The 26,676-nt window shown below is 40.4% G+C and overlaps 1 protein-coding gene across 3 annotated transcripts in view; it reads right to left on the reverse strand.

Moving 5' to 3' along the window:
* PLOD2 (procollagen-lysine,2-oxoglutarate 5-dioxygenase 2) overlaps nt 1-25,552 on the reverse strand; it is a 107,728-nt gene extending 82,176 nt beyond the window's left edge. For 2 of the 3 annotated variants that reach the window (XM_082624196.1, XM_082624195.1), the window contains exon 1: nt 25,081-25,551. In XM_082624196.1, the coding sequence (XP_082480322.1) occupies nt 25,081-25,195 (115 nt within the window). In that variant the 5' untranslated portion in view covers nt 25,196-25,551. Of the gene's footprint in view, nt 1-25,080 lie in introns of all 3 variants that reach the window. The other variant, XM_082624197.1, reaches the window with a different exon arrangement.
* Between the last annotated feature and the right edge of the window lie 1,124 nt (nt 25,553-26,676).

Consider the following 26,676-nt stretch of genomic DNA (forward strand, 5'->3'; position numbering starts at 1 on the left):
TTTCTCTCTTTTTAAATCTATTTTTCTAGAATAAGCAAGGCATACTTGCACATTCCTGTATAAATGCCATCACTTTAAGTCATTAGTAAGAAATGTGTTAGATTAGATTAGGACATGTACGTAGGGGATTAGAACATGTACATAGAAAAGCAACTGGGGAAAGAAATATCAGCTGCTGGCAAAGAGCACTGTTAGAGGAAGGTCACTGTGAAAACGTTGATCCCTCCCTCTCTCTTTCCCCATCTCCTGAACAATCATAGTCAATTAATAACTCACCCACTGGTTCCTCAAAAAGAAGAACAAAAACACAGCAAGTCATGAAGTAGTCATAAACAACATACATATTTAAAGCAGATGTTTATGAAATAGCTCCCTTTTGAATGCAGTCTAATCTCAGCAGTATAAATCCAGTTGGGGGGAGATGCTCCTGTAAACTGGGTCAGGGTGTATCTGAAGGAGTCAGCAGCTCAGTCAGGGACCCTGTGTATCCGGGATGAAGATCCCCTAGTTGGAAAGCTTGGCCATTGTCACACGGGGCCAGTTGCTGCAAAGACCCCTCAAAAGTCCAAGCTCTCAAGAAGCCTCTACACACCAGAATCAAAGACATTCCCACTGCTGAAGGGGTCCTAGCATGACTCATCAGAGAGCTGCTCTGATGAACAGGGATAAGCATTCAGTATTTCTTAGCATAGGGGTACCTCTCCAACATTCCTCACTCCCTCTTAATTCCAAAATTTCTCAAAGTAGAAGAAAACTCACAATAATGTCATTAACTGGTTTATTGTTAAATATTCGTATGCCTCAAAGAATCTGGATTAAATGACACTGTGTATTTTTTCAGAAATAAACAACATAGCTTAAAATAAGAATAGAGAAGATTTCTCAAATTCACAAATTACTCTCTGTTAGCATTTTTAGTCATTGAGAATTCTGCTTATTTAAGCTGTGGAGTGTCTATCTTTTTTTTTTTAAACATCTTTATTAGAGTATAATTACAATGGTGTGTTAGTTTCCGCTGTATAACAAAGTTAGTCAGCTATACGTATACTTATATCCCCATATCTCCTCCCTCTTGCGTCTCCCTCCCACCCTCCTTATCCCACCCCTCTAGGTGGTCACAAACCACTGAGCTGATCTCCCTGTGCTATGCGGCTGCTTCCCACTAGCTATCTATTTTACATTTGGTAGTGTATATATGTCCATGCCACTCTCTCACTTCATCCCAGCTTACCCTTCCCCCTCCCCGTGTCCTCAAGTCCATTCTCTATGTCTGCGTTTGTCTTTATTCCTGTCCTGCCCCTAGGTTCTTCACAATCATTTTTTCTTATTCCATATATATGTGTTAGCATATGGTATTTGTTTTTCTCTTTCTGACTTACTTCATTCTGTATGACAGACTGTAGGTCCATCCACCTCACTACAAATAACTCAATTTCGTTTCTTTTTATGGCTGAGTAATATTCCATTGTATATACGTACCACATCTTCTTTATCCATTCATTTATCAATGGACGCTTAGGTTGCTTCCATGTCCTGGCTATGGTAAACAGTGCTGCAATGAACATTGTGGTACGTGACTTTTTTTGAGTTATGGTTTTCTCAGGGTATATGCCCAGTAGTCTAATTTTTCTCTAAATACTTTTTAATAGAAATCATTGTATAAAATACTATAATTAAGCAAAGAATTCCAAACAACTATAACCTCTTCCTGATGCTTTATGTTCATTTCTTACTGCACCTTCCAGTGATACAGCAATTCCCCAAAATGCATCTCATTCTCCACAGCTACTTATCCCCATAATGAGGGGGCCCAGACATTATTTTTCACATGCTGTTTCAGATCTTTAATTTCTTGTTCTCCATTTTGATGTCTGAGTGTCAGAATGCCTGCTTCCACCAGTAACACAGCACGTTTCTCCAGTTACCTCTCCCTTATAATTTTTATACTATATTATGTACGCAGAGGTAGAAAACTCATTTGTTCATACTGTATATTAAATAAATTAAAGATGGCCTTCCCATCTTTAATCATAAGTAATATAAAGAAACAGCTGGAGGTTTAGATTAATCATGGCCAAAAAAAGAAAAGTACAAACTATATTAAAATTAAAATTGCTGTATTTTATAAGTGTTCACCAATAATAAAATGATCACTATGACACGAAGTCTTCAGAGATTTATCTTGCAGCCTGCTTAAACTATATATACTCCCCAGATGCAGCTTACAGAATAAGTTCTAACACTAAGGGGGCTCTACTTTATATTGAAAGAAAAGTCAGGCTGCCCTAAAACATTCTCAGGCTGAAGTAGTGAAAAATATCTCAGGCTTCCATGGTATTTGCTGAAAATTTGTGTTGCTTTGATATTTATTCAAGTGGCAGGGAAAAAATTCAAAACTCCTTCTGGGGAAGAAAATACACACACAAACATGCACACACCCTACCTACAAATTCATCTGCCAAAATAAAACAAGTAGTATTCGACGAGAAGAGAACCCTCTAGACAAAAACTCTTCATCCTTTACAAGATGTAATTTTGGACCCTGCATGTATAATACAGTCACCTAAAGAGCCCAGAACTCATCTCAGACCAATTAATCATTCATAGTCTCTGGGTTCTTCTTATTTCCCCTTTCAGAGAGGGAGGTCACCATGGTCAGAGAGAAACTCTTGCACATCCAAGGAGCACCACAGAGGCAGGGGGAGCTGGAAATTTCAGCCTGTGATAGGAAAAAGGAGCCCCCAGCCTCAGAAGAAGTTTATATTCCTGAACTACAGATTTAAGCCTTGACTCCACTCTACCTCTGAGCTCTGCAAATAATCCTCAACAACTTCCATCCTCATTCTTTCAACAACTAGTTACTAACCATTCTCTGTGAACCACGCACTGTACTAAATGTTAGAGATACAATCGTAAAAAAAAGCATACACTAGAATTGAGGATAATCTAAACTCCAGGAGCAGATGTATCCCCAACTCCTAGTTGACACGTAGCAGGCACTCAATAAATAGTTTTGGAAGAATAAATCGCTGTCTTCGTGGACCTTACAATATAGTGGGGGGTAGGGCTGGGGTGGCAGATAGTAAGTAAATAATTGCATAAATAAGTACAAGTGGAAATTATGGTAAATGTTAAAAATGAATTCGAACAAGAATGAGGTGAGAGATTTTAACAGAGGAAGTTGTTTTAAATTGGAAGGTTAGGGAAGAACTCTGAGGAACTAGATTAAAGCTGAGACCTGAAGGAAAGATGACTCCAGGTGAAGAAATGTGCTATTTGTATATAAGAGGGTGGAATTCAATATTATCCAGCAATATTGACATTTCAGAGGCCCCCTCTTTGTCATCTATTCTGGCTTCTCTCACTTCTGCCTCTAGAGAGTTAGAAGATTGGTAACAATGTCCCTTACTGTTTCACTGACCAAATGTTCCTGTCAGAAAAGCAATTACCAAGTTACAATTTAACACCATTCCTTCCTTACTTTTCAAAAAGAGGAAGAAAATATTTATCCCTTTGAAAGTAACTCTAAATTAACCACAACTGAAGCTACCATCTACTATTATTTAATGTTCTTCATTAAAAGAAACCATTTTTTTCTAAACAGATTTTTGTCACCTAAACCAAATATGTGTACAGTGTTTTCTTTTTCCACTAAGTAGACAATTATATAATCCAACAAGTTTCCGTGTTTGATTCAATTAGCCAAAAGGTTTAGTGCCAAATTCACTGTGCAGCTGTACCAAACCATCCTCCTGATGCTTCCCTCTATTATTTTTTTCTCCCTTTTTTTTTCTTTTTTTGTATTTTTTTAAACATCTTTATTGGAGTATAATTGATTTCCAATGGTGTGTTAGTTTCTGCTTTATAACAAAGTGAATCAGTTATACATATACATATATCCCCATATCTCTTCCCTCTTGCGTCTCCCTCCCTCCCACCCTCCCTATCCCACCCCTCTAGGTGGTCACAAACCACTGAACTGATCTCCCTGTGCTATGCGGCTGCTTCCCACTGGCTATCTATTTTACATTTGGTACCGTATATATGTCCATGCCACTCTCTCACTTTGTCACAGCTTACCCTTCCCCCTCCCCATGTCCTCAAGTCCGTTCTCTAGTAGGTCTGTGTCTTTATTCCTGTCTTACCCCTAGGTTCTTCATGACCTTTTTTTTTTTTTTCTTAGATTCCATATATATGTGTTAGCATATGGTATTTGTTTTTCTCTTTCTGACTTACTTCATTCTGTATGACAGACTCTAGGTCCATCCACCTCAATACAAATAACTCAATTTCGTTTCTTTCTATGGCTGAGTAATAGTCCATTGTATATATGTGCCACATCTTCTTTATCCATTCATTTGACCCACCTCCAAGAGGAATGTAAATAAAAACAAAAATAAACAAATGGGACCTAATGAAACTTAAAAGCTTTTCCACAGCAAAGGAAACCATAAATAAGACCAAAAGACAACCCTCAGAATGGGAGAAAATATTTGCAAATGACAAAGGATTAATCTCCAAAATTTATAAGCAGCTCATGCAGCTCAATAACGAAAAAACAAACAACCCAATCCAAAAATGGGCAGAAGACCTAAATAGACATTTCTCCAAAGAAGATATACAGATGGCCAACAAACACATGAAAGAATGGTCAACATCATTAATCATTAGAGAAATGCAAATCAAAACTACAATGGTATATCATCTCACACTGGTCAGAATGGCCATCATCAAAAAATCTAGAAACAATAAATGCTGGAGAGGGTGTGGAGAAAAGGGAACACTCTTGCACTGTTGGTGGGAATGTAAATGGATACAGCCAGTATGGAGAACAGTATGGAGGTTCCTTAAAAAACTACAAATAGAACTACCATATGACCCAGCAATCCCACTACTGGGCATATACCCTGACAAAACCATAATTCAAAAAGAGTCATGTACCAAAATGTTCATTGAAGCTCTATTTACAATAGCCAGGACATGGAAGCAACCTAAATATCCTCCCTTTGCCTATTCATTTTCAGTCTCTTTTTCCTGTGTTTCTTCCTCCATCTGCTTCTGAAAACTAAGAGTGGCACATATCAGAATCTCTAGGGACCTTTTTTCCAACTACAGGGTAGCTAGATTTTTATGCAAAGGATAATCAGTGAAAATCCAACAAAACCCAAACCTCTCATCTCACAGGATTAATTTTCCCACCGAACTAAAAGGAAAGCAGAGGGAGAGCGGAGGACTTTCCGGTCACATATATCTCCCAGTGCTTGTCTTTACACATAATTTAAGCATAAAAAAATAACAATAAACACTAAATTCACAATCAAGCTTTTTGATTAATAGACTGCATCAAAGTATAAGAGAAGGGCATGCTCAACACATTCTGCTCTCCTGCCAAATCAAATGCACTGATGCCTTGGTACAAACCACAGCTGACTCGGGGGTGCACTGCAGCAGTACTAAGCCTATAGTCATGAAGCTATATTCCCCCCACACTATTTGTTCCCATCTTACTTGCTTTGGTTACATGACAACTTCTGTAAACTTAAAATTCTGCTTCAAGCTGCTCTGTAATTTTTCAGCACTTTACCATTTTGCAGAGTGCTGGTTTCCAAACTCACAGCTCAGTGAATCACAGCAGCTGTTTTGGCCTTCTTCCTAGAGTTTAACATTCGGACTTCCCTTGCAAAGTTTCTGTTGTGGTGGCCTGTTTCTCAGCACTCACACTCTACTGAATAAACACCTCGGTACCAACATCAGAGGCACAAAAAAGACTAAAAATTTAATAACGGTGATTATTAAGATAACTGTAAAATAGTCACCAAAATCCTTCACAAGGAAGTTTTAATCCATGTAAACAAGAGGGAGAAGATAAAGAATGGCTGGTAGAGTTATTCCTAATTGATGCAGGCTTCGGCAAATTTAAACTTTTTTTTTTTGGCCGTGCCGCACAGCTTGCAGGGATCTTAGTTCCCTGGCCAGGGATCGAACCCATGCCCTCTGCAGTGGAAGTGAGTAGTCTTAACCACTGGACCACCAGGGAATTCCCAAATTTAAACTTTTAACATGTAAAGTGTTAACTCCTCTGTTCCTCTCACATTCCCCATCCAATCAATCAATCTGCAAGTTCTACCAGCGGGAGAGAATCCAGCCTCACATACCCACCTTCTCTGTGACCAGCCTCTGTGACTGGGCACCATCATCTCCTCCCTGGACAATGAAACGGCCTCCTAAGGGATCTCCCCTCATTCACCCATGCCCACTTCAATCTTCTCTACATGGCCACCAACGAAGGCAACACGTCTACAATTCTGTCCCTTGAGGGCCGCAGTGTACAGCTGTGCAGTTGCACTGCACCCAGCCACCCAACAGAGAAGCCAAAGGGGAGACGGGGCTGAAACCCAGCCCCACTCCATTCACAGGTGGTAACTTATTCTAATTCACACAGCTCTTGTGTCTTTTTGACTCAAAATAGTTCAACAGTTTCCGTCTTGTTCTCCATAAAATCCAAACTCCGCACCATAGTCCCCAAGTCCCTAAGCAATCTGGTCCTGTCATTCTGATCTCCTCTTGGAGCACCAGCCCCTTCCTGTCCCACTGCAGGCAGGTGGGAAAATATGCTGTTCCAGGAACACATCAAGCACATTCTACACTCAAGGCATTTGCCCTTGTGATCCCTGCTGCCTGTAAGTCTCGCTCTTCTCCTAGCAAAATCCCCTCCCATCAGGTCCGTGCTCAAATGTAACCAGTACAAAAAGTTTTCCCTGAAAGCAGCACCTAAAATGGCATTTCTGACCTCAGCATTCTTGTCCCTAATCTCATTTTACTTTTCTTCTTAGTACGTGAATCCACTAGATACATCTATTTATTGTCCCTTCTTGTTCCACTAAGATGTACACGCTGTTGATATGAATATGTGGCTCACAGAAGAAATAGCAGTGACTAAAAAAATGAATGAAAGCTTCTAGTTTGGCAAGTAAAGAAATAAGTCACCATAAATTTAAGAAATTAAAAAAGGAGGATAAAGAGAAGCAAAACTTATTTTTCCCTAAAAATTAGAAGAGATTCTTTAAAAAGTAATGCTGCTGAGAATTTCATACTGCAGACCATCTGGTACCCTGTTAGGGGAGATGCCAATCCATACAACCTTCTGGAAAGTGACTCAAGGATGTGGAACAAGAGATATAAGAGTTCATATCCTTTGATTTCAGTGTCTTGTTTCTTGGACCTATCCTGTAAAAACAGAAAGCAAAACTCATTTTTGAGAACATCCCTACAATATTATTTCTGTTAGCACAAAATTGCAAACTATATATCCAATATTGTTACATATTGAATATTGTTATATATCTAATAACAGGATAGTGGCTATAAAAATTATGCTATAATCTCATGACAGTTATCAAAATGTTACTTAAAATTCATGACTTGAAGATTATTCAAAGCCATGGGAAAATACTTACAATATAGTGTTTTGTGAATAACATAGGATAAAAAATTATCTCTTTGTGTTTGTCAATATGTGTATGCATCCTGATTTTATAAAGAAAACATATGAGGATATATGAACAGGAAAAAAATACTATCACAATATTTTACATTGTTTACTAATGACAGTGAGATCAAGAACAAATTTAATCTCCTTAAATGTCTTCATTTTCAGTTATAAGCACTTATTTTCATTGTAACCAAAAATGCAAATTTTTAAGTGAAGTTATACCATTTTCATGAAGTTTGTTATATCCTAGTTCTTAGGGATTCCTACTGGTGCTTCACCATTTCTTACAAAAGATCTGTCATTTCTTACTAAAGCTTTCAGAATGATTTATAGATACAAACATTATGAGAGAAGGTTAAACTGACTGCATACTGGGCACATGTTCCAGTATTGGGCACATGTCATCAAAATAAATCCAGATTCACCAAAGGTTTATTTTTATCTTCATCAAAATGAAAGTGAAAATTTTGGAGGTATTTCATTTAAACACACACACACACAAAACCAAAAAGCTAAAATTCCCATGGCAGCATATTAAACCTATATAGGTAATTATTAACCAAATCCATCCATTTCCAAACTAGTTCTGTCTGCTTATTCATTTTAACATTGAAGTGTATGTATTTATCACCTGGAATTGTCACAAACAATAAGCAAAACAAATGTAACTTAAAAATAAATAAATGTGTAGTTGGGAAGAACCTAGAAAAGTCAAATAAAATGAAGCACATTTGCATGTCCCAACTCTAAGAAATTTTAAGGAAAACCAACATTCAAAGTCTAATGCAAGATAATCTTCTGTAGATTTGCTCAGCAGAAGTTTCAGCCACAAGCTTATAGTTTCTGCTATGAGCAGAGAAACTACAAAGGTAAAAAGTGTTACCTGAAAAACCAAACTTTCAAATAAAAATCACTAAAAATAAATGTATAATTATGAAGTGTAGTTATGGTGATCCACAAAGGTTTTGAGTTTTGTTTTGTTTTGTTTTGTTTCATACTTTTGCTTCCATGAATACTTAAGAAGTGGAGTCAAATAAAATCCTTCCTTCCTAAATGAGCCAGAATTTTTCCATTATCTCTTGACCTTCTCAAATTCCAGAAGCCTTGAGTAAGCCCCAGTCGTTTCATCTCAGAAAAGTCGCTTTAGCCAGCTAAGTACTTTGTGAAATTAATAGGGTGTTGTATAAGATGAAAGGACTAGAAAATAAAATTTTAAAATAGCTGAAAAAAAAGAAAAAAAAATAGCTGAAAGTCAAACAAACACTACAAAATGGTAATTAGAGATAAGCTGCACTACATAAGTTATGATCCACTGGCCTAAAAATGGAGGGCAAGGCAAGATACCTTTATGGTTTTATTTCATTTTTCCATGACTGTCTTCAGTAATTGCTGAAATTTGGGAAAGTGTTCAATAATCTTCAAACTTTATAACAGAGTCCGTGTTAACAAGCAGAGCACGTGTTTCACGTAATGCTGAGCCCATACTTGCATTCCTACTGTCAAAAAGACTTATAAATTTCTAAAATTATTGAATGATTTATCAAGCTGCAAGGAGAACAATTACTGAAGAAAGTCATGGGAAAAATAAATATTAAAGCTACATTTCCCAAACTCCTTTGGAGCTAAGCTTCTCGATGAAAATCATGCCCCTCCTTTTCAGATACATTCCTATGAAATTTGGAAGACAGGTGGTCTTCCCACCACTGCTGGCCGATTCCATTGGTAAATACGGTCAGGAAGGTACCTCAGTGTTCCAGTCTTCCACTTTGTGGAGGGAGGGATGGAGGGCAGGAGGGAGACACACAGATAGATATGCAGCAGAGGCAGTGGTTGAATTCTGCTTTCTAGAGTCCAGTCACCAGCTTCCGGTGCAGAAGAAGTCCATGGAGAAAGCTTCCTGATCCCGGGATTACATTTACAGCAGCATACTCATGCGGCAGTAGTTCTAATGGAGGCCTCCTGATGCCCCCCAGTTGGGACTGAGGTAGTAACCTCCGAGCCTGGTTAGCTCTCTCTGCTGTTCTAGGAATCAATGCTGGAGGCTCAGCCTACAGCCTCCTCTTCCAGCCTTTCCAACAAGTGCATAAACCCATAATTACTTTTGTTCAATAATCCCCTTCTGCTCAAGATATCTAGAATGGTCTCTCTTTCCTGAATGGAATGGACAAACACAGGTGCCCACTAGCCTTGTTAGTTGTGACTGGGGTGACAAGGGTTATCTGACTACCCCTCTGTAGGGCCTACAGGCAAAGAAACCTCCTGAGGCTTTGGAGGTCTGAGGCACAGCAATTCACAGACTTGGTACCAACAATAAGAGATACTGTCTCTGTCCTCTTGCAGTTTAAAATCCAGCAGAGAACATGAAGCTAATTCACATGAAAAGTCTGAAAATAACTTACTAAATCCCTAATTAAGTAACAGATTATAAGCTAGCAAATAATGTTGCAGGAGTCCAGCACGGAGGGAAGAACAAAGAACTAGGAGATACCTTGCATATACCACTTAATACCTCCCGATGCAATTTCTTGGTTTGGAGAAGCAGAAACAGTATTGAGGGAAAGATCATCTTGAAGAAAGTTTAAAGATCATCTTTAAGAAAGTTTCCAGTTCTAATAAGATGATTTTTGGAGAATAATGTGGAAAAGTGTCATAAAAAACAGCTTCATGAATGGGCAAAACAGAGGACTTAAAAATGTTGAGCAGGGGGGACCTCCCCGGCGGTCCAGTGGTTAAGACTCCACGCTTCCACTGTAGGGAGCACGGGTTCGATCCCTGGCTGGAGAACTAAGATCCTGCATGCCACGCGGCGAGACCAAAAAATTTAAAAAAAAATTTTTTTAATGTTAATTAGGATTTTGACAGTGAGAAGAAACTGGAAAAACAGATATCACTAAAAAACGATAAAATTGTGGTATCTTGGCTGGATAAGGAGTCCAGTATGCATTATCAAGTGAAAATTGGAAACAGTGATAAATACATTTGAAAATAGGGAAGAAACGGAAAGTTTCTAAACAGGGCAGTGGAATTGGAAATGTGCCATCAGACAAGAGCACAGGTTCTCAATCTTAGCTCCACTGACATTTGGGACCAAATAATTCTTGTGCTGTGCATTGTCAGATGTTTTAGCAGCATCCCTGGTCTCTACCCATAGGATGCCAGGAGCACCCACCACTCATGACAATCAAAAATGTCTCCAGACGTTACCAAACATGCTATGGAGGGCAAAAAACCACTCCCAGTTAAAAGCCACTAGACTCGAGAAAGATTAGTATGGAAAGATGAGGCACGATAATTTAACAATTTAAGAAGCAAGTATAACTGTCTTATTCTGTGACGTGTGCCCAGACCAGGAGTTGTAACACACAATAAACAGTGAAGAGGTGGGGCGGTGCGGGGAGAATATGGCGAACAGGAGTACACAAGTACCACCTACAGGGGGCACACCACTCAGCATCAGCCAGCTGTGGCTGCCACGTGGGAGGGCAAATCCAGGGTCTCCAGGCCTCCTCCCCACCCCACCCCACCCCACCCCAAGGAAATAAATTCCAGACCCTTTAGTAAATTTTCCTAATTTTAAAAACACAGGACTTAGTTCAAGTTTTCTGAAAAACAATAAGCAGGCTGAATTTGACCCTCAAGCTGCCAGAGATCAGGAGCTTAGACTAAGGTGATGACAGCTTGAAGGGGTGTTTAGGAGAAAGTGATGGATCTTGATCAAATAAACTAACTGTTAAAAGTCAGTTTTGAAAAAAAAAGAGGATCACTCCTACTTTCCATCCTCACTCTACAGTGATAAGTGGTCAAACTTCGTCAACTTGTAACTACGTAACAGAAATGTTAATCTTCTGATTTGGTATTCTTTCCTGCTTCATTGAATGTATGCTTACAGTAAAAAGTAATAAAGTCACTCACTTGCATTTCCTAGAATTTAAAAAAAAAAAAAGTCAGTTTTGAGAACGGGGGGCAAAAGTGAACTTGAATAAGTATTAGATGATATGAAGGAATTACTATTGAGTGTGATAACAGTCTTAAGATTATGTTTTAAAAAAGACAGGCCTTATCTGTTTGTGGTATTTAACCATATATATATATATATATATATATATATATATGCTTTCCACTATAGATGAAACAAAAAACAGGGAGAGAGAAAAAATAATGGGTAAAACTCAACATATCTGAATATTAAGAGTAAGTAAGAGGAATGAGGAAATGTGACTTCAAAATTTTGAATTCGAATAAGCAATCAAAGAACATCACCAGAGAGACTGCACCACTAAACTTATTTATTTCCTTTGGGTTCCCCTGGAAAAAGCTGTCTTTACATCTTAACTTGTTAAAACTTATTTTCCAGAATTCACTGACAGCCCACACTTTCCTCTCCATTATCAATCAGACCACAAGAATTAATTCCATACCTTATATGCTCCACTTTAGAATAAGGCTAACTGGAATCATACTCTTTAAAATTATACTCTAACTAAATGATAAATTTAGTTAGTAGCACTTATTGAGCAATTTCTGTTTGCAGACTCTGTGCTAAGCCTTTTACTGGCATTATCACATTTAATCCTCAAGTCAAACCCAGGAGGCAATTACTGTTATAAAGAAACTATGATTCAAAGAGGTTAACTAACTTGTTCCCAGGACAATCAGCAAATAAGTGGCAGAGATGGGATTTAAATGCAGGCTGTCTGATTCCATAATCCCATCTCCTTAGCATTATCCTATACTGTCTTCCACGGGGCATCTTTCATAATTAGCACACAAGCAGTTTATGAACATCTGGCCTTCAAATAAATCATGTATCTCAGTAAGCCAGGCAAGCTCATACATACCTTTAATTCACACTTAGAGGTGTCTAGCCCCCTTCCTGTACGATGAACCCTCTCTGGCTATATCCAGAAAGCAAGCATCCCCTTCTGTACTGCCTTTGCAGTTGCCCTAATGTTTCAGGAGCAAAGTAGCATCTTGCTCAGATTCTTAATAATATATTCAGGATGAAAGTAGGAACAATACAGCTTTCCAGATAATTCAAAGCACAATGGACTTGCACCTTAATTTATCAGGAACACCAAGAAATGTGACGCGACCTCTTCCACCATGGAACACATCCATGGTTGGCATCATAGAGTCACAGCGTCTAGGTTTCTGAACCTCTGCTGATTACCACAGCAACCGGCTAATTCCCCATAACCAAAGGAAAAGCAAATCCAGTACTGCATACCGTCTCAGGGTGCATGTCCCACCAGGATCCATGCACCCGGGTCTGCAGCCTGGGAGTCACTGCACGGCGAGAATGGCTGGGATGGACGGTGTATTATGGTTAAAACAAAATGCTACAGTATCAGTTAGCACAAACCAGGGAAATAAATTCCTCATATGAAACTATTCAAACCAAATTTCTGCTCAGGGAGTGTCCAGTTTTACGTAAGCAAGCTTCCCCTCTGCCAGCATTGGAGGCAGCGGCACTTTCAGGTATTTCTGAATTAATCGCCTGAACCCATTCGAATCACATAATGTATAATTTTCTAACAGGCTTGCAAGCAATTTCAGCTCCTCTCCCCCACTTCACCTCTACCTCCCGTCACCTCTTCACACTGCGTAAGACTCGTTTTTCAAAAGAATCTTCTACAGTTCAGATATGCTTTCAACTCATTCAAATGTGGACTATTCTGACACTTAGTAAGAAAAAGTCATACCTTACATCAACGAAGAATTTAAATCCAGTTTTAGAAAAGGAGATAGAGCTGTCAAGTGTGGACATGTCTTAAGTTTACGTGTACGATTTAAAATACGCCTCTTCGTTTATCTCTTACCTCAACCTAAAAACATCCCACTCAGCCATACACTGTAACCCGCTGGAACTGCAACCCGTGATACTGCCGTCACTTGTGTTACAGAGCCATTCAGCGACTTGCTATAGAGAGGAGGAGCTTGACTGTTTAGGATTATATACGCTACGAAAAAAACCCATGCTTACACTTGAGGGACATAAATGTATCAACTATTTTAGAGTAATACAAAAGTAATCATTTTAATGAAACAGATTTTTCTTCAACCTTACCGACGCTACAGGAGAAACATCTGCTAATGTTTACTTGCTTATTCAATAAATCACAGTTAATCTCCAAAAACAACACCCAGACTAAATGGTTCTGTGATTTCTTGGTAATCTTATAGTTGAAAAAGTTAACAACTGTATGTTTTCAAAATTAAGCCACCCTCTTTCCCATCCAATTGTTTTCTTTGAACCGCTTCCTTCAATTTACATAAAATCGATCTGCAGCAGCAGGAAAAATAGCCCGAAGAGAAAAGCACCACCACCTCTTCCAAGGCCTGGGTCTAAGACTATACCATTTACTAGATATGTTTCACTCCAGGGGTGCAAACACATGCAGAATAAATGGCACTGTGACAATGAACGAAAAATATATCCAAGAAAAGTCCAGATCAAAAGGCACTCCAGGGCCTCCCTGGTGGCGCAGTGGTTGAGAGTCCGCCTGCCGATGCAGGGGATACGGGTTCGTGCCCCGGTCTGGGAGGATCCCATATGCCGCGGAGCGGCTGGGCCCGTGAGCCATGGCCGCTGGGCCTGCGCATCCGGAGCCTGTGCTCCGCAACGGGAGAGGCCACAACAGTGAGAGGCCCGCGTACCGCAAAAAAAAAAAAAAAAAAAAAAAAAAAAAAAGGCACTCCAAATTTCTACTCCATTCTCAAGGCTTAACAGTTATCTCTGTGGGTAGCAAACACTATGCATACACACACACAATGCACACAAAAACTTTTCTCCCAGAAGTTGATTTTCTTTTTATTTACCATGTCTCTAGTTTACTAAATGCAATCATATTTTTAAAATATTTAATGACTCTAAAAAGTAGATCTAGGTGATTTGATAAGTGTTTCAGAACAATCTGGAGGAGGGCTTCCAATTTTTTTTTTTTTTTTTTTTTTTTTTTTTTTGTGGTACACGGGCCTCTCACTGTTGTGGCCTCTCCCGTTGCGGAGCACAGGCTCCAAACGCACAGGCTCAGCGGCCATCGCTCACGGGCCCAGCCGCTCCGCGGCATGTGGGATCTTCCCGGACCGGGGCACGAACCCGTGTCCCCTGCATCGGCAGGCGGACTCTCAACCACTGCACCACCAGGGAAGCCCGAGGGCTTCCAATTTTTAAACAGCACATTTCATTAAAAAAATTCTTTAACTTCGAAAGAGTTATCAGCATCATTTTTGTTAACCAACAGGACTTAAACAGTCAGGGTGGAAACAGAGGAATATACAGTTATTTTTAAAAACAGCTTACAATATTTAAATGTACTGAAGAGTATATGATTCCTCTCAGGAGATGGAAAATAGCTTCATATAAACACCAGATTGTTTTCTCCTCTCACATTAAAACACTTGAAATATTTTTAAATGTAAATTTAATTATTCTTGGCCCTATTTTCCTACCTCTAAATCAAAAGTTTATTAGGAAAAAAAAAATCAAAGCCTAAGTCCAGCTCCTGATAGAATAACTAGACTATTAAAATACAAAACAACTTTGTATCTATGCTTTCTTTGGCCTAACAAAAACATCGATAGTAAATTTCCTTGAGACCTCGTTTCTGATTCCTGCAGCACTTTGTCTCCACTACACATCCTGACATTTAGAATTCAAGAAACATCAAATAACAGAGCTAGAGAGATCATAAATTACAAAGAAGTTGGAAGAGGCAAGATAATTGACTCAAGGTTAGTGAGTGGAAGGGTTAGAACTTAGATGTAGGTTTCCCGATGCCCAGATGTCTATTGTCTTCCCCACAGGCCATCATAAATGCTCTTTTGATTTGTTCAGTTTTATATATGCATTATTTTCTATGTAAGAATCTTAGAATTTCAATGTGGAACAGGAACTGAGCCTAACACATTTTTGGTCTGTCATGTTTTTTCTCTTTTTCCTCCACATAAGGCAACTTGGAACACAGACTAGCCATTCAATAAATACTCATAGAATTAAATTTTGAAATATTAATTGTGACACTTCAGAATATTACACAGTAGGAATTGTTCTTAGCATCCATTTGTATCTAAGAAGTTACAATACTGCTAATTACCTCTAGAAAAAGTGTATTCTGGGAGGATTTTTAAAGTTATTTAAGTAAGTGTAGATTTATTGAAGAGTGTAGATTCATATAAGCCAATGTAAATTACTACTCAAAACCAAGAAAAAAGCACTGTGAGCAAAAGAGCTGTGAGCAAAAATGCATTAAAAACTTACCCACTGAAGAAAATAAATGACTAGGGTTAGGCTGATAGGTCCCTACGAAACTATAAAGGTATCTCGTCCACCGATGTCTAGAGAAAACACTATGGTGTTCTCCTCTACTATATACACACACGATACTTCTGACACCCATGTGTGGGTTTTTTCCCACACAGACCCTTTCTCCCACATCAGCTGGGTGTCCTGCAATTCAGTTCAATTGAACCAGAATTACCACAGAGCCGACAGGTTAAGGGCTCAGTCCCATAAGGCTGCCCCCACTTCAGATGCCCATCGCAAGTAGTGGGTCCCCAGGTTACCCACAACTTCTGTGTGACTTGGCTACAAATCAGAAATTTCCAAGACCCCCCCCCCCTTCTCAGGTTCAATAATTTTCTAGAGTGGCTCAAAGAACCAAGGAAAACAGCTGACTTACTATTGCCAATTTATTACAAAAATATTTTAAAGGATACAAATGAACAGCAAGATGAAGAGGTACATAGGTCAAGGTCTAGAAGGGTCCCCAGGGCAGGAGTTTCTGTCCCCTCTGGAGTTGGGGTATACTACCTTCCTGGCTTGTAGATGCATTCCAAGATTCAGAAGCTCTCCAAAACCTGAACTTTAGGGATCTCTGTAGAGGCTTCATCACATAGGCATGGTCGATTATTAACTTAGTTTCAAAACCCTCTCCCTCCGTGGAATATAGGGGGTAGGGCTGAAAGCTCCAAGTTTCTAATCACGGCTTGGTCTTTCTAGTGACCAGACTCCATCTAAGAGCCCACCAAGAGTTGTCTCATTAGAACAAAAGATGCTCCTATCACCTAGGAAATTCCAAGGGATAGAGGAGCTCTGTGTCAGACACGCCTATCACTCAGGAAATTACAAGGGTTTTAGGAGCTCTGTGTCAGAAACAAGGCTCAAAGGCCAAATATTAGCAGGAATGGGGCAAAGGGGGGCGGCAGTTGAGACCAAAATAAGCATTTTTTTTATTATTTCACAATCTAGTAACACTTATCTACCTATGAACTTCACGGACTCCAATGCTGGAGAAGAAAGAGCTCTCTGTGTAAAAGAAGCTGGTGAGGAGAAGTAGGACAGAAGAGAGGAGAAAGAAAAGCTGAGCACGGACACAGAACCTATGAATCCCCGAGGATGTGCAGGTAGGCAGGTCCTTAAGTAAAGTCACAGTAGAGTAAGAACTCTGAGTCTCTAATTTGTAAGTCTGTTCATTGCTTTGCTTGGGAGATTTTCCAGTTTGGGGTTTTGTTTTGTTTTGCCCTTGGTTACCCAGTAAAGTCACTGTTTAAAAAATTCCACCCCTGTATAAACTAAACTAAGAAGAAAAGGAGAATTGTCCTTCTCTAGACGTGGCTGACAGGAATTTCAGAGGCTCTGGATGACCAAGGCACTCTGGTCACAGTTGTGGTGCCAGCTGGAGGCCAGGAGAGAGGTCTGCAAGGTTAGCGCAGGACAGCAAGGGGCCCTCGGAAGACCAGGGGCCTCAGAGCTGGCTTGGGCATGACTGGAAAATCCCATCAGAGAGCCAGTTTGCCCTTTGCATGATGGCTCTGTAAGACTTCCCTAGGCGACTGAATTAGGGAGTTCATTTTAATCTGCCTACAAACTGTTAGCCAGTTTCTTCCAAAAAAAAAAAAATTTAATTCTACATTTGCTTTTTATTGTTGTTTTTTTTGTTGTTGTTTTTTGGCATGCTAAAACAGCTTCTCGTGTTTAGTATACTGCTAGACCCAGGAAGAAAAGGATCACATATTTAAAGAACCAGTTTTGAGAATGAATTTTAAAAATCTAAAAGTAACTGGCTCCCTTCCTAGCCAGGTATGTAGCACATAAAAGTAATTAGCACCCTAAGGCCCAATAAAAGTTGTAGCTTCAAAGCAGTAAAACAGACTAGTCAATGAAAGAGCCTTGCTGACGGGACACTGGCTCTGTGTTGGGGCTCTGCGGTCACTGGAACTGAGATGCCGAGTTTCTGGGGCTTTTGCTGGACAGTGTCCCAGAATCAGGAACTCAAGACTGCCAGGACCTCACGTCCTTCTTCCACTTGCTGCTGTGCCTGCAGACAGTGAAGCTGTGTGGCACGATGCATATTCAGTGTCTCCTCAGTACCTCTGAATGTCTGGGTCGGACTAGGGCTGGTGATGAGAGCAATAAAAATTACATGTGCTTGCAAGTTCCTTCCTGCCGTAAGAATCTTTACCATATGACGTCCACAGCATTAGAAGAACAGAACCACAGCATTTTAATCAGAGGAAAATCCCCTCTCTCTTTCTCTTTGGAAGAAATGTTGAAACAGATTAGCAGTAACTAGAAAAACAAATAGAATTCCTTTTAGAAATTTTAGTATGTAACCCTAAAGTAAATGAGCAGATGATCAGTTAATGTAATAACACCAGGATGTCTTATACATCCAAAATAATAAAAGCAATGTTAAAATCAATATAACAAATGAGATTTAGTTATAACCCTATAGCCCATTTTGGAAACTCAACCATGTTTTTCAGAAGCAGTTTCCCTGACCATTTAGCCCCCTCATTTTAGCTGTATGTCCTCAAAAACTCTTTTTGTATTAAAAGTTTCACAGAATATATTAATAGCAATAAGCATGTTCTTTCAATTGTATGAAATTAAAGTGTTTTTTTCCATTTCTAATGAAGATTTTCATTATAAAGCAAAGATAGTCTACTTACTTTTCAAAGTTTTCTCCCTAACTAGACAAAATGCAATTCCAACCCTATACAAACTAAATTTTAAACCAAATTTTTTATAGCAGAATATAAACAGTAAACAAAGTATATGTCCACACTAGCAAATTAAGCATTTTCTCATATAATCACATCTTTTTTTAAGAAATAAATTTAAGGGGGGAGATATACCCACATTTCAATTGGAATAAAAAATGACTGTTATTTTCCCATAACGGCTACAGTATGCTACTAATACAATCAAGGCCTGAAAAACACTTATGAATCAATCTAGTAACTAAGTATGTAAATGCACTAACCTGAATTAATTTATTTTTTTAATAAAGAGATTTATATTTAAAAACTAAATCGAAATCATTAACAGAAGTTGATGTGCCTCTTTTAACACACAAAAGAAAATATGTAATGGAAATCTTTCCTCTGGGTATAAAAATAACATATCTTCACCCTTTAAATTTTGTTTTAAATAAAGTTATCCTGAATGGGAAACATTAAAACGTATTTAAAGTTTCCATATTTTTTAATTATAAACAGTATTTTTTGACAGAGCATTCTTGTGACACAGTTAATAACGTAGTGATAAATTCAGTAGCACCATTACCAAACAAAGGTTGCAACATAATAGGCCATAATATAGTAAGTAGCAAATCAAGTGTACTTCAATTTTAAAAAGATAGTAAGTAGCCTAAGGACAACAAATCATAATGCACTGTTTATAATTCTACTACTCTGGATAACTATTTCTTGGCTAATTAAAATCTCAATAGTTCTGAAAATTAGTTGTTATTTAAGTTAAGTGAGGCAAACATATCGCAGCAAATGCAAAGGGGTAAAATGTAAAAGAAAAATATCTGTCATTTTAAAAGCACCAATTTCTCAGTTTAGCCTAAGTTTTACAGCAACGGTTGAAGAAGAATAAAAATAGTCATTGATAAATGTGCTAATCATTTCCTCCCAGGAATCAAGCCACAAATTCAGTCAAGTTTCTAGACCAAATTTCTAGAACACACACAAGCTCTGAAAAAGAAATATGCATCTCCTTTCCAATCTGCCACCAGGTGTTTTATGCTTTTTTTTTTTTAACATCTTTATTGGAGTATAATTGCTTTACAATGGTGTGTTAGTTTCTGCTTTATAACAAAGTGAATCCATTGTACATATACATATATCCCCATATCTCTTCCCTCTTGTGTCTCCCTCTCTCCCACCCTCCCTATCCCACCCCTCTAGGTGGTCACAAAGCACAGAGCTGATCTCCTTGTGCTATGCGGCTGCTTCCCACTAGCTATCTAGTTTACATTTGGTAGTATATATAAATCCATTTTTTATCCTAAGCACACTATTTACACCAAAGTACATGTCTAGTTAGCATCAAGCACCAGGTTTAAAAAGATGTAACAGAGAAGCTCTATGTTTGAATTCAAAATGCCACAGGAATCACTGGCAAAGGCTAAAATGAAAAACAGCTCTCTCAAGTGCCCAGAGCCAGCTGCTACTGTCCAGAATGTGGCTCCTTCCGAGAGAGCAGCAGATCTGCAGGAGACATGCCTTAAGAGGGAATATCACCTCCTAAGGCCAAAGGCGGCAAAGGGTTTCTGTACAGGGCCAGAGAGCAAATAAATTTAGACTTTGCAGGACATATAGCCTCTGTGACAACTAATCGACTCTGCCTTGTAGCACCAAAGCAGCCACAAATGATATGTTAACGAACGAATGTGGTTGTGAGCCAATAAAACTTTACAGACCCTGAATATTGGATTTCATATAACTTTCATATGTCACGAGACATATATATATATATTTATATTTATATTTATATTTATATTTATATGTATAGTTTTCAGTCATTTAAAAATGTAAAACTCATCATTAGCTCACTGGCTGTACAAAAACAGGTAGCTGTTTATAGTCTGCCGGATTTAGCCCATGGGCTGTAGTTTGTCATCCCTGGCCAGGGGCCCAGCTTTCCTTCAGCCCCTGCCTATCCCTTTCCCCTCCATTTATATAAACCTACAAAATTAGTGCTCTTTAGCAAAGCAGCCCTTTTGCTTCTTTAGATCTCTGATGCCCAGTCTCTATTTCTTTCCCATCGGTACCGAAAGTCCAGAAGAATAAAGGGGTCAGGGAAGACACAGAGCATGGCCTGAAGAAAGGGCACAAGTCCCTCTTGTGTTGCTTTCAGCTATCTGATCTTCAGGTAACAAACCATCTAAATGTCCATTTCATCATCTATAAAAAAAGGATCACGGTATCCAACCACGTGAAAGTATTTCTGAAGGTATGATTTTATATTGAGAAAGCTAGGTAGAGCAGAAAATATAACTTCTGGAGAAGAACTGCCAACAACTGGACTTACCTGGTGGCACAGTGGTTGAGAATATGCCTGCCAATGCAGGGGACGCAGGTTCAATCCCTAGTCCAGGAAGATCCCACATGCCGTGGAGCAACTAAGGCCATGCACCACAACTACTGAGCCTGCGCTCTAGAGCCCGCGAGCCACAACTGCAGAGCCCACACGCTGCAACTATTAAAGCCCACGCGCCTGGAGCCCGTGCTCTGCAACAAGAGAAGCCACTGCAATGAGAAGCCCGTGCACTGCAGCGAACAGTAACCCCCACTCACCACGACAAGAGAAAGTCCACATGCAAAAACGAAGACCCAACACAGCCAAGGAAAAAAAAAAAAAAGTTGCCAACAACTTGTTCAGAAACAAAGCCTTGCCTGATGTTTCATGGGTAAGTTCCTTGATCATGGTAGTGCATGGGTCCCCGGGTAGATAAAGGAAACTCAGTGAACTTAGTTAAAACCCTAGGAAAAGGAGCAGCTAGCAATCTCATCGACTGCATGCCACTTTTCATAATTCTCCGAGTGGCCAGAAACTCAACAAACATAAACTGAGAATCTTCTTTGTGTTAAAAGAACAGGGAAGGTACTGTGAGGCGCGCAAAAATGAATAAGACTCAGTCCTTTACTCCAAAAAATTTATAATTTATTAAACATGAACATCTATCATACAGAGCAGATATGATCGTATAAACCAACTGCATTAAGAAGTTAGAAAGAGAGCCAAACAAAAGGATGGAGAAGGATTTCTTAGGAGCTAGATATAAACAAAGAATATAATTTCAAGGAGAACAGACAGAAGTAGAAATTTGAGAGACCTGTACATGTGTATCTAGGATGGCAGGATACGTGGATTCTCAATTTCACCAGACATTACTAAATTATTCTCCAAAGGTGTTGTGCTTCCTGAGACTTCTCACCCTCATAACAGTTGGTATGATCAGAGTTTATTTTTTAAATGCTTTAGTCAATGTGATGGGTAGAAAAGGGTATTTCAATTTAATTTTCATTTCTGGTCCTCACATTCTCTAGAATTGTTTTGTATGTCTATTTTTACATGAACAAAAGGCAGAGACTGGTCGTTCTGTGTGGCTGGAGCCCAGGACACAGAAAGTACACAAAGGACAAGCCTCCCTCTCTTCTTCTCGAGGTTTTTCCAGGACCTTGGTTTTTTCCTCTCCACCCCGTAAATTGTCAGTTTGCATCAGCAGATAGGGACAGACCTTTCCTTTCCTCCTTGAGTGTGCCAGGGTAAATTAAAGAGTTTATAAATGAACATGGTTGAAAAATACTGGTCTTGACAGAAACGTCTGAAACCATTTCCTCCATTTTTGTGCAAAACTTGGTTTCTGCCCAATTTAGATCATGGAATAGGCAAGGTACCTTAGAAAACACCGAATGTTGATCTAGGTCTGGAGACCTAGTTACAAATTCTTGGCAGGAATACACCTTCTCTCATTGAGAAGGAAAAAAGTGTAGGAAACATAAATCAGGGTATGAACTTGATTTGTTGACGCTTGTTAGGTGGGTTTTGCCTTGAAAGCTCCCATGGAGATAAAAGTTTAAGGCAAAATTCCTATAAATGATTCTAGGAGAAAATGATTGTTTCTAACCAAATTCTTATTTAGAGTCTTTCCATGCTGAGAAGAAAGTGGCAACCGAAAAGGAATGAATGCAGTACACTGTAGAACTCTCAGTAAAGAGAACAAAAAGCAGTGTTCTCAACTCTGGTTAATGCACAGCATCAAAGCTAAGAAAAACTATATTCCAAAACTTGATTAATGTAATGTGATTCAAACAACACATTCCCTACTACAGTGGAAAAATGGAAAAATCACTATAAATATTCGTTTCCAAAAAAGAGTAGCCATTATCATTCCAGTACACTATAACGCCACATTGCCTCAAATACACATAGATTTGTCTAATCCAGTGATTTCCAAGCCTGGGCAATTTTGTCCCTCAGGAGACATATGGCCATTTTTCATTTTGAGACATATTTCATTTTCACTCCTGGAGGAGGGTGCTCCTGACCTCTAGTGGGTAGAGGCCAAGGATGCTGCTAAACATAAAATGCACTGGATAGTCTCCCACAATAAATAATTATCTAGCTCAAAATGAAAATACAGCCACAAAACCCTGGTGTAATCTATTTCTTCATGTTTAGCTGGGACATGGTGACAAAAATAGCGGGTTAGAGATGATAAGCACTCTTCTTAAAGACCTCCTATTAAGCAAGCTAGACAACTTAGAGTTCTAAAGTTTGCTTGATATTTACATAGATAAGAAAGGTTTCCAATTCAGCAATTTTCAGTTGTAATAGTTTAGAGAGAAAATGGAACATAATCCATGATTCTCCCCATGTTATGAAGCACTGTACCATCTATATTTATAAGCTTATCACATCTACCTATACACAGTTCATAATCAAACTGGCTACTAGCTGGCTCCATCTATGACAAATCAATATTTTTCTGCATTTAGATGATATCCGAATTCCCCACGCCCACCCACCAAAATCAGTCCTCAGTTGTCAGCAGTGGGTTTTATGGTCATTTTCTGAGAAAAGCGTTCATATCTGAAATTCCCTTCTCTGATGTTACAATCCATTAAAACTTTACTGTCCTGCTCCATGAAACTTAAAAGTCAGATTAGGAAAGAAAGATAATTTTGAATGTAAACCTAAAAGCAGCCACAAAGAGATGTCTTCTATAAAAAGTAAGGGGTGTTGATAATGAAGTGAAATAAAATATACAAAGGCTGAAGAGGTCCCTCTAAAAGTGGCAAAGTCCTTAGAGGTTATTTTATTTCCCAGTAAGTTTCCTTGGGTGTTTCAACAAAGAAAGTCATTTTTCTGGGAATTTTTTTTTAATGTCTCCTTTTCCAGGTTTGCTGAAGGCATTTCCTTGTCTATTTTCTAGCGGTTACAGTAAAAGATAATTTTAAAATAATGAAAAAAAAAATCAGTTCAAATTTAAAGAAACCACAAAGGGTTGAGAAACTCATTTTGAAGCCATCACATATATCTGAGAGAAAGAAAAGTATCCTGTAACTGACAAAAATCTATCCAAATGCTGAAGTTTCTCAAACTAACAAAGCAAGTACTGTTTGGCAGGAATGTAGAAAGATGGGCAACTTAGTCCACTGAAGTTTTCTGAAACACTTACAGATGAAAACAAAAGTATTGCTTACATGGATTGACTGGGTTCTACACCAAATGTCAACTTCTGAATGTAAACCTAAAATAGAAATTTCCGTCCTTGTGCTTAAGTAAAGTTCAAGCAGAAAAGTGCCCTATTTACTCCCCCCCAAAAAAATGACAGAATGATTTTAATTTTTAAACAAAAGTGGTACAGCAGAAGGACATTTAAATGCAAGATCTAATTTCAGAAGAGAGCACAGAGTTAGAGCACAAAAGTGGAACACTCCAAGGATATCTCATGTGCAGCAAATGGCAGCAAAGTATGTTTGACAAACATGCGGTGAGGCTCCCTTTAATCTTGTTAAATGTAAAAAGTTTTATTTTACATGAACTTGACTATTTGCTGCAGTTCCAGCTTCTGAAAACAAGGAAGGGCACCAGGCTTACGAAAAGGGTGGCTAAGCGGAAAAGCTGTGGACAGCTTCCCCTTCATAATCCCCAAAGAGGAAAGCTACCTCCTGGAGGTATTGGGTAGCCAAGCAGCCTTACGGAAAACAACCAAGGTTTTGAGCGTTGTTTCTGGCAGGAGGTAGGTGTTACCAGCTGCTTCCTGGGGCGCTGGAAGGAATGTGTCACCATCAATCAGAAAGTACACTAGCCCAGTGTTTAGGTCACAAAGGGAGTACTGCTTCGTCCAAAACGGATAAATCATGACAACTCCAGCAAAGGAAGAGAAAGCAAAGTTGCAAGAAAGGTGTTGGTGCCCACCGACCTGCAAGACCAATAGGAAACCCCAACTTGTGCTGAAGAAAACTTCGTGCGCTCTCGGGTTACGGAGAACTCCGAGAGCCCACGAGGGCGGATGCTCCCACACTCCCCCGGGGATCAGCACAGACCGAGCGCAGTTCTGGGGAAGACCTGGGCGGTCCTGGGGAGGATGGACAGCCCACCGCCACTCACCTCGGTGGTCCTGCGGAAGAACAGGCTCCCACCAAATCACCTCTGTGGACCTGGGAGGGACGGGCGCCCCCCTCCACCAACTCACCCGGCCGACACCACGCGAAGGACCGGTGGATGAATGAACTGCTCATCCGACCGAGCCTCGCGGGACAGGGCGGCCCGCGGGAGTGCTCACCTGTGGGGATGCTGGAGGACTTCCCCGAGTCTGCACCCAAGCAGGGGTCCCAGGGCTGGAGGACGAGCGCCAGCAGCAGCAGCAGCAGCCGCGGCTGCACCGCGCACCGCCCCATCTTCGGCCCGTCGGGGACGGGGGCTCCGGAGCCCCTGACGCCCTGCAGCGGCCCACTTCTCGCGAGAGTGGGGACCCCTGATCCGCCCCGGGCCGACGAAGGCGGGCGGAGGCGGCCGCGCCGAGTGGGCGCAGGGTACCCGCGGCCGGCAGGTCAAGCGGCGTGGAGAGGGGCGGGAATCAGGTGGTCTGGAAGGCGCAGAGCGGCGGGCGCCCGCGGCGCCGCGGGCAACTTATAGGCTCCCCGAGGGGGAGGTGACGGGGCGGGTCGCGCCCCGGCTATTGGCCGCCGGCTGACCCGCCGCGCTGCTGCGTGCACCGTGCGGTTGCCTGCGCTCGCCTGCCGGCGCGCCTGTCCCAGCCCCACGTCTGGGATTGTTTGCTTAACACCGACCTATTTAAGGAGCCGTCTGCCGCTACGTGTGGAGGCTCACGCAGGGCTTCTGGCTGGAACCCGGAAGCGTGCAGTTAAGTTTGGGAGTGGGCCTGAGACAGGGGGAGGAGACGCTGGGAGTCTGGCCGACGGGCGGCGCTCCCCGCTCCCTCCTCTCGGCTTCCCCAGCGCCCTGAGCTTCCCGGTAGCCTCTAAGGATGCGAATCTGCTCTTCTCTACACTTAGATGCTACCCCCAGAGCAGAAGCGACGTCAAATCCACAGCAATCCTGGTTGAATGGGACCTCGCCCGACAATGAACGATGGACATGTAGACACATCCCGCCCCCCCCCCGCCCCCGTTAACTCAGGGGCAAGTTTAAACCCTGTAAAAGGAAGGCCCTGTTTTTAGTTTACTCTATAAACAGAAAGTTTTTATTGTCCATTGAACACTTCTTCCTTCTCTGTCTGTGCCAGGAGAGCCTTAGACTCTCTCCAGTAATGGCTTGTAAATACTGCGGAATCGGAGTCCAGCATGTGTAACCCGGGGCTGTGCCTTACAAGATCTTTCTTCAGTCCACATGGAAAATTACTCCCAGAGATGCTGTCAGAGCGAGCGATCTCAGCTAGCTCCCTGGCCCGTCCTCCCCTGCTTCCAGTTTTGACTCATGTCTGAGAAAATTCCTTTTAATGTATTACTTCTCAGCACAGTTTAGCTAGCCCAGTGTTTAATCTGTTGGGATGAGCAGGGGCAAAAGCACAAATTAAGGCAAAAGCCTGACAATCTGCCTCGTATATTTCACGACACGAGCTATCCTATGGGAGGAAAAAAATCATATTGTTAGTGTGGCAATATTCTATAATGTTCTACCTCTATCTTCCTAAAATGCAGGGGGTGGGGGGAGGGGAGCTGATTTGAGCCAATACCCTTTCCAACTCTGAGCCTTTGAAGTTAAAACAAAATTATTGGAAAAGACGTTCCTTTATGATCACATTTTGTCTGAAATTAGCATGATGTCTAGATGAGTACTAAATGGTCGCGTTAAAAACAGGTGGAAAACCTGTAAAGAAATGTTGCCTGTGTGTGACATTTTAGAAAAAGAATAATTT

This window comes from Mesoplodon mirus (genome assembly GCF_964341445.2).
Source record: "Mesoplodon mirus genome assembly, chromosome: 6".
NCBI lineage: Eukaryota > Metazoa > Chordata > Mammalia > Artiodactyla > Ziphiidae > Mesoplodon > Mesoplodon mirus.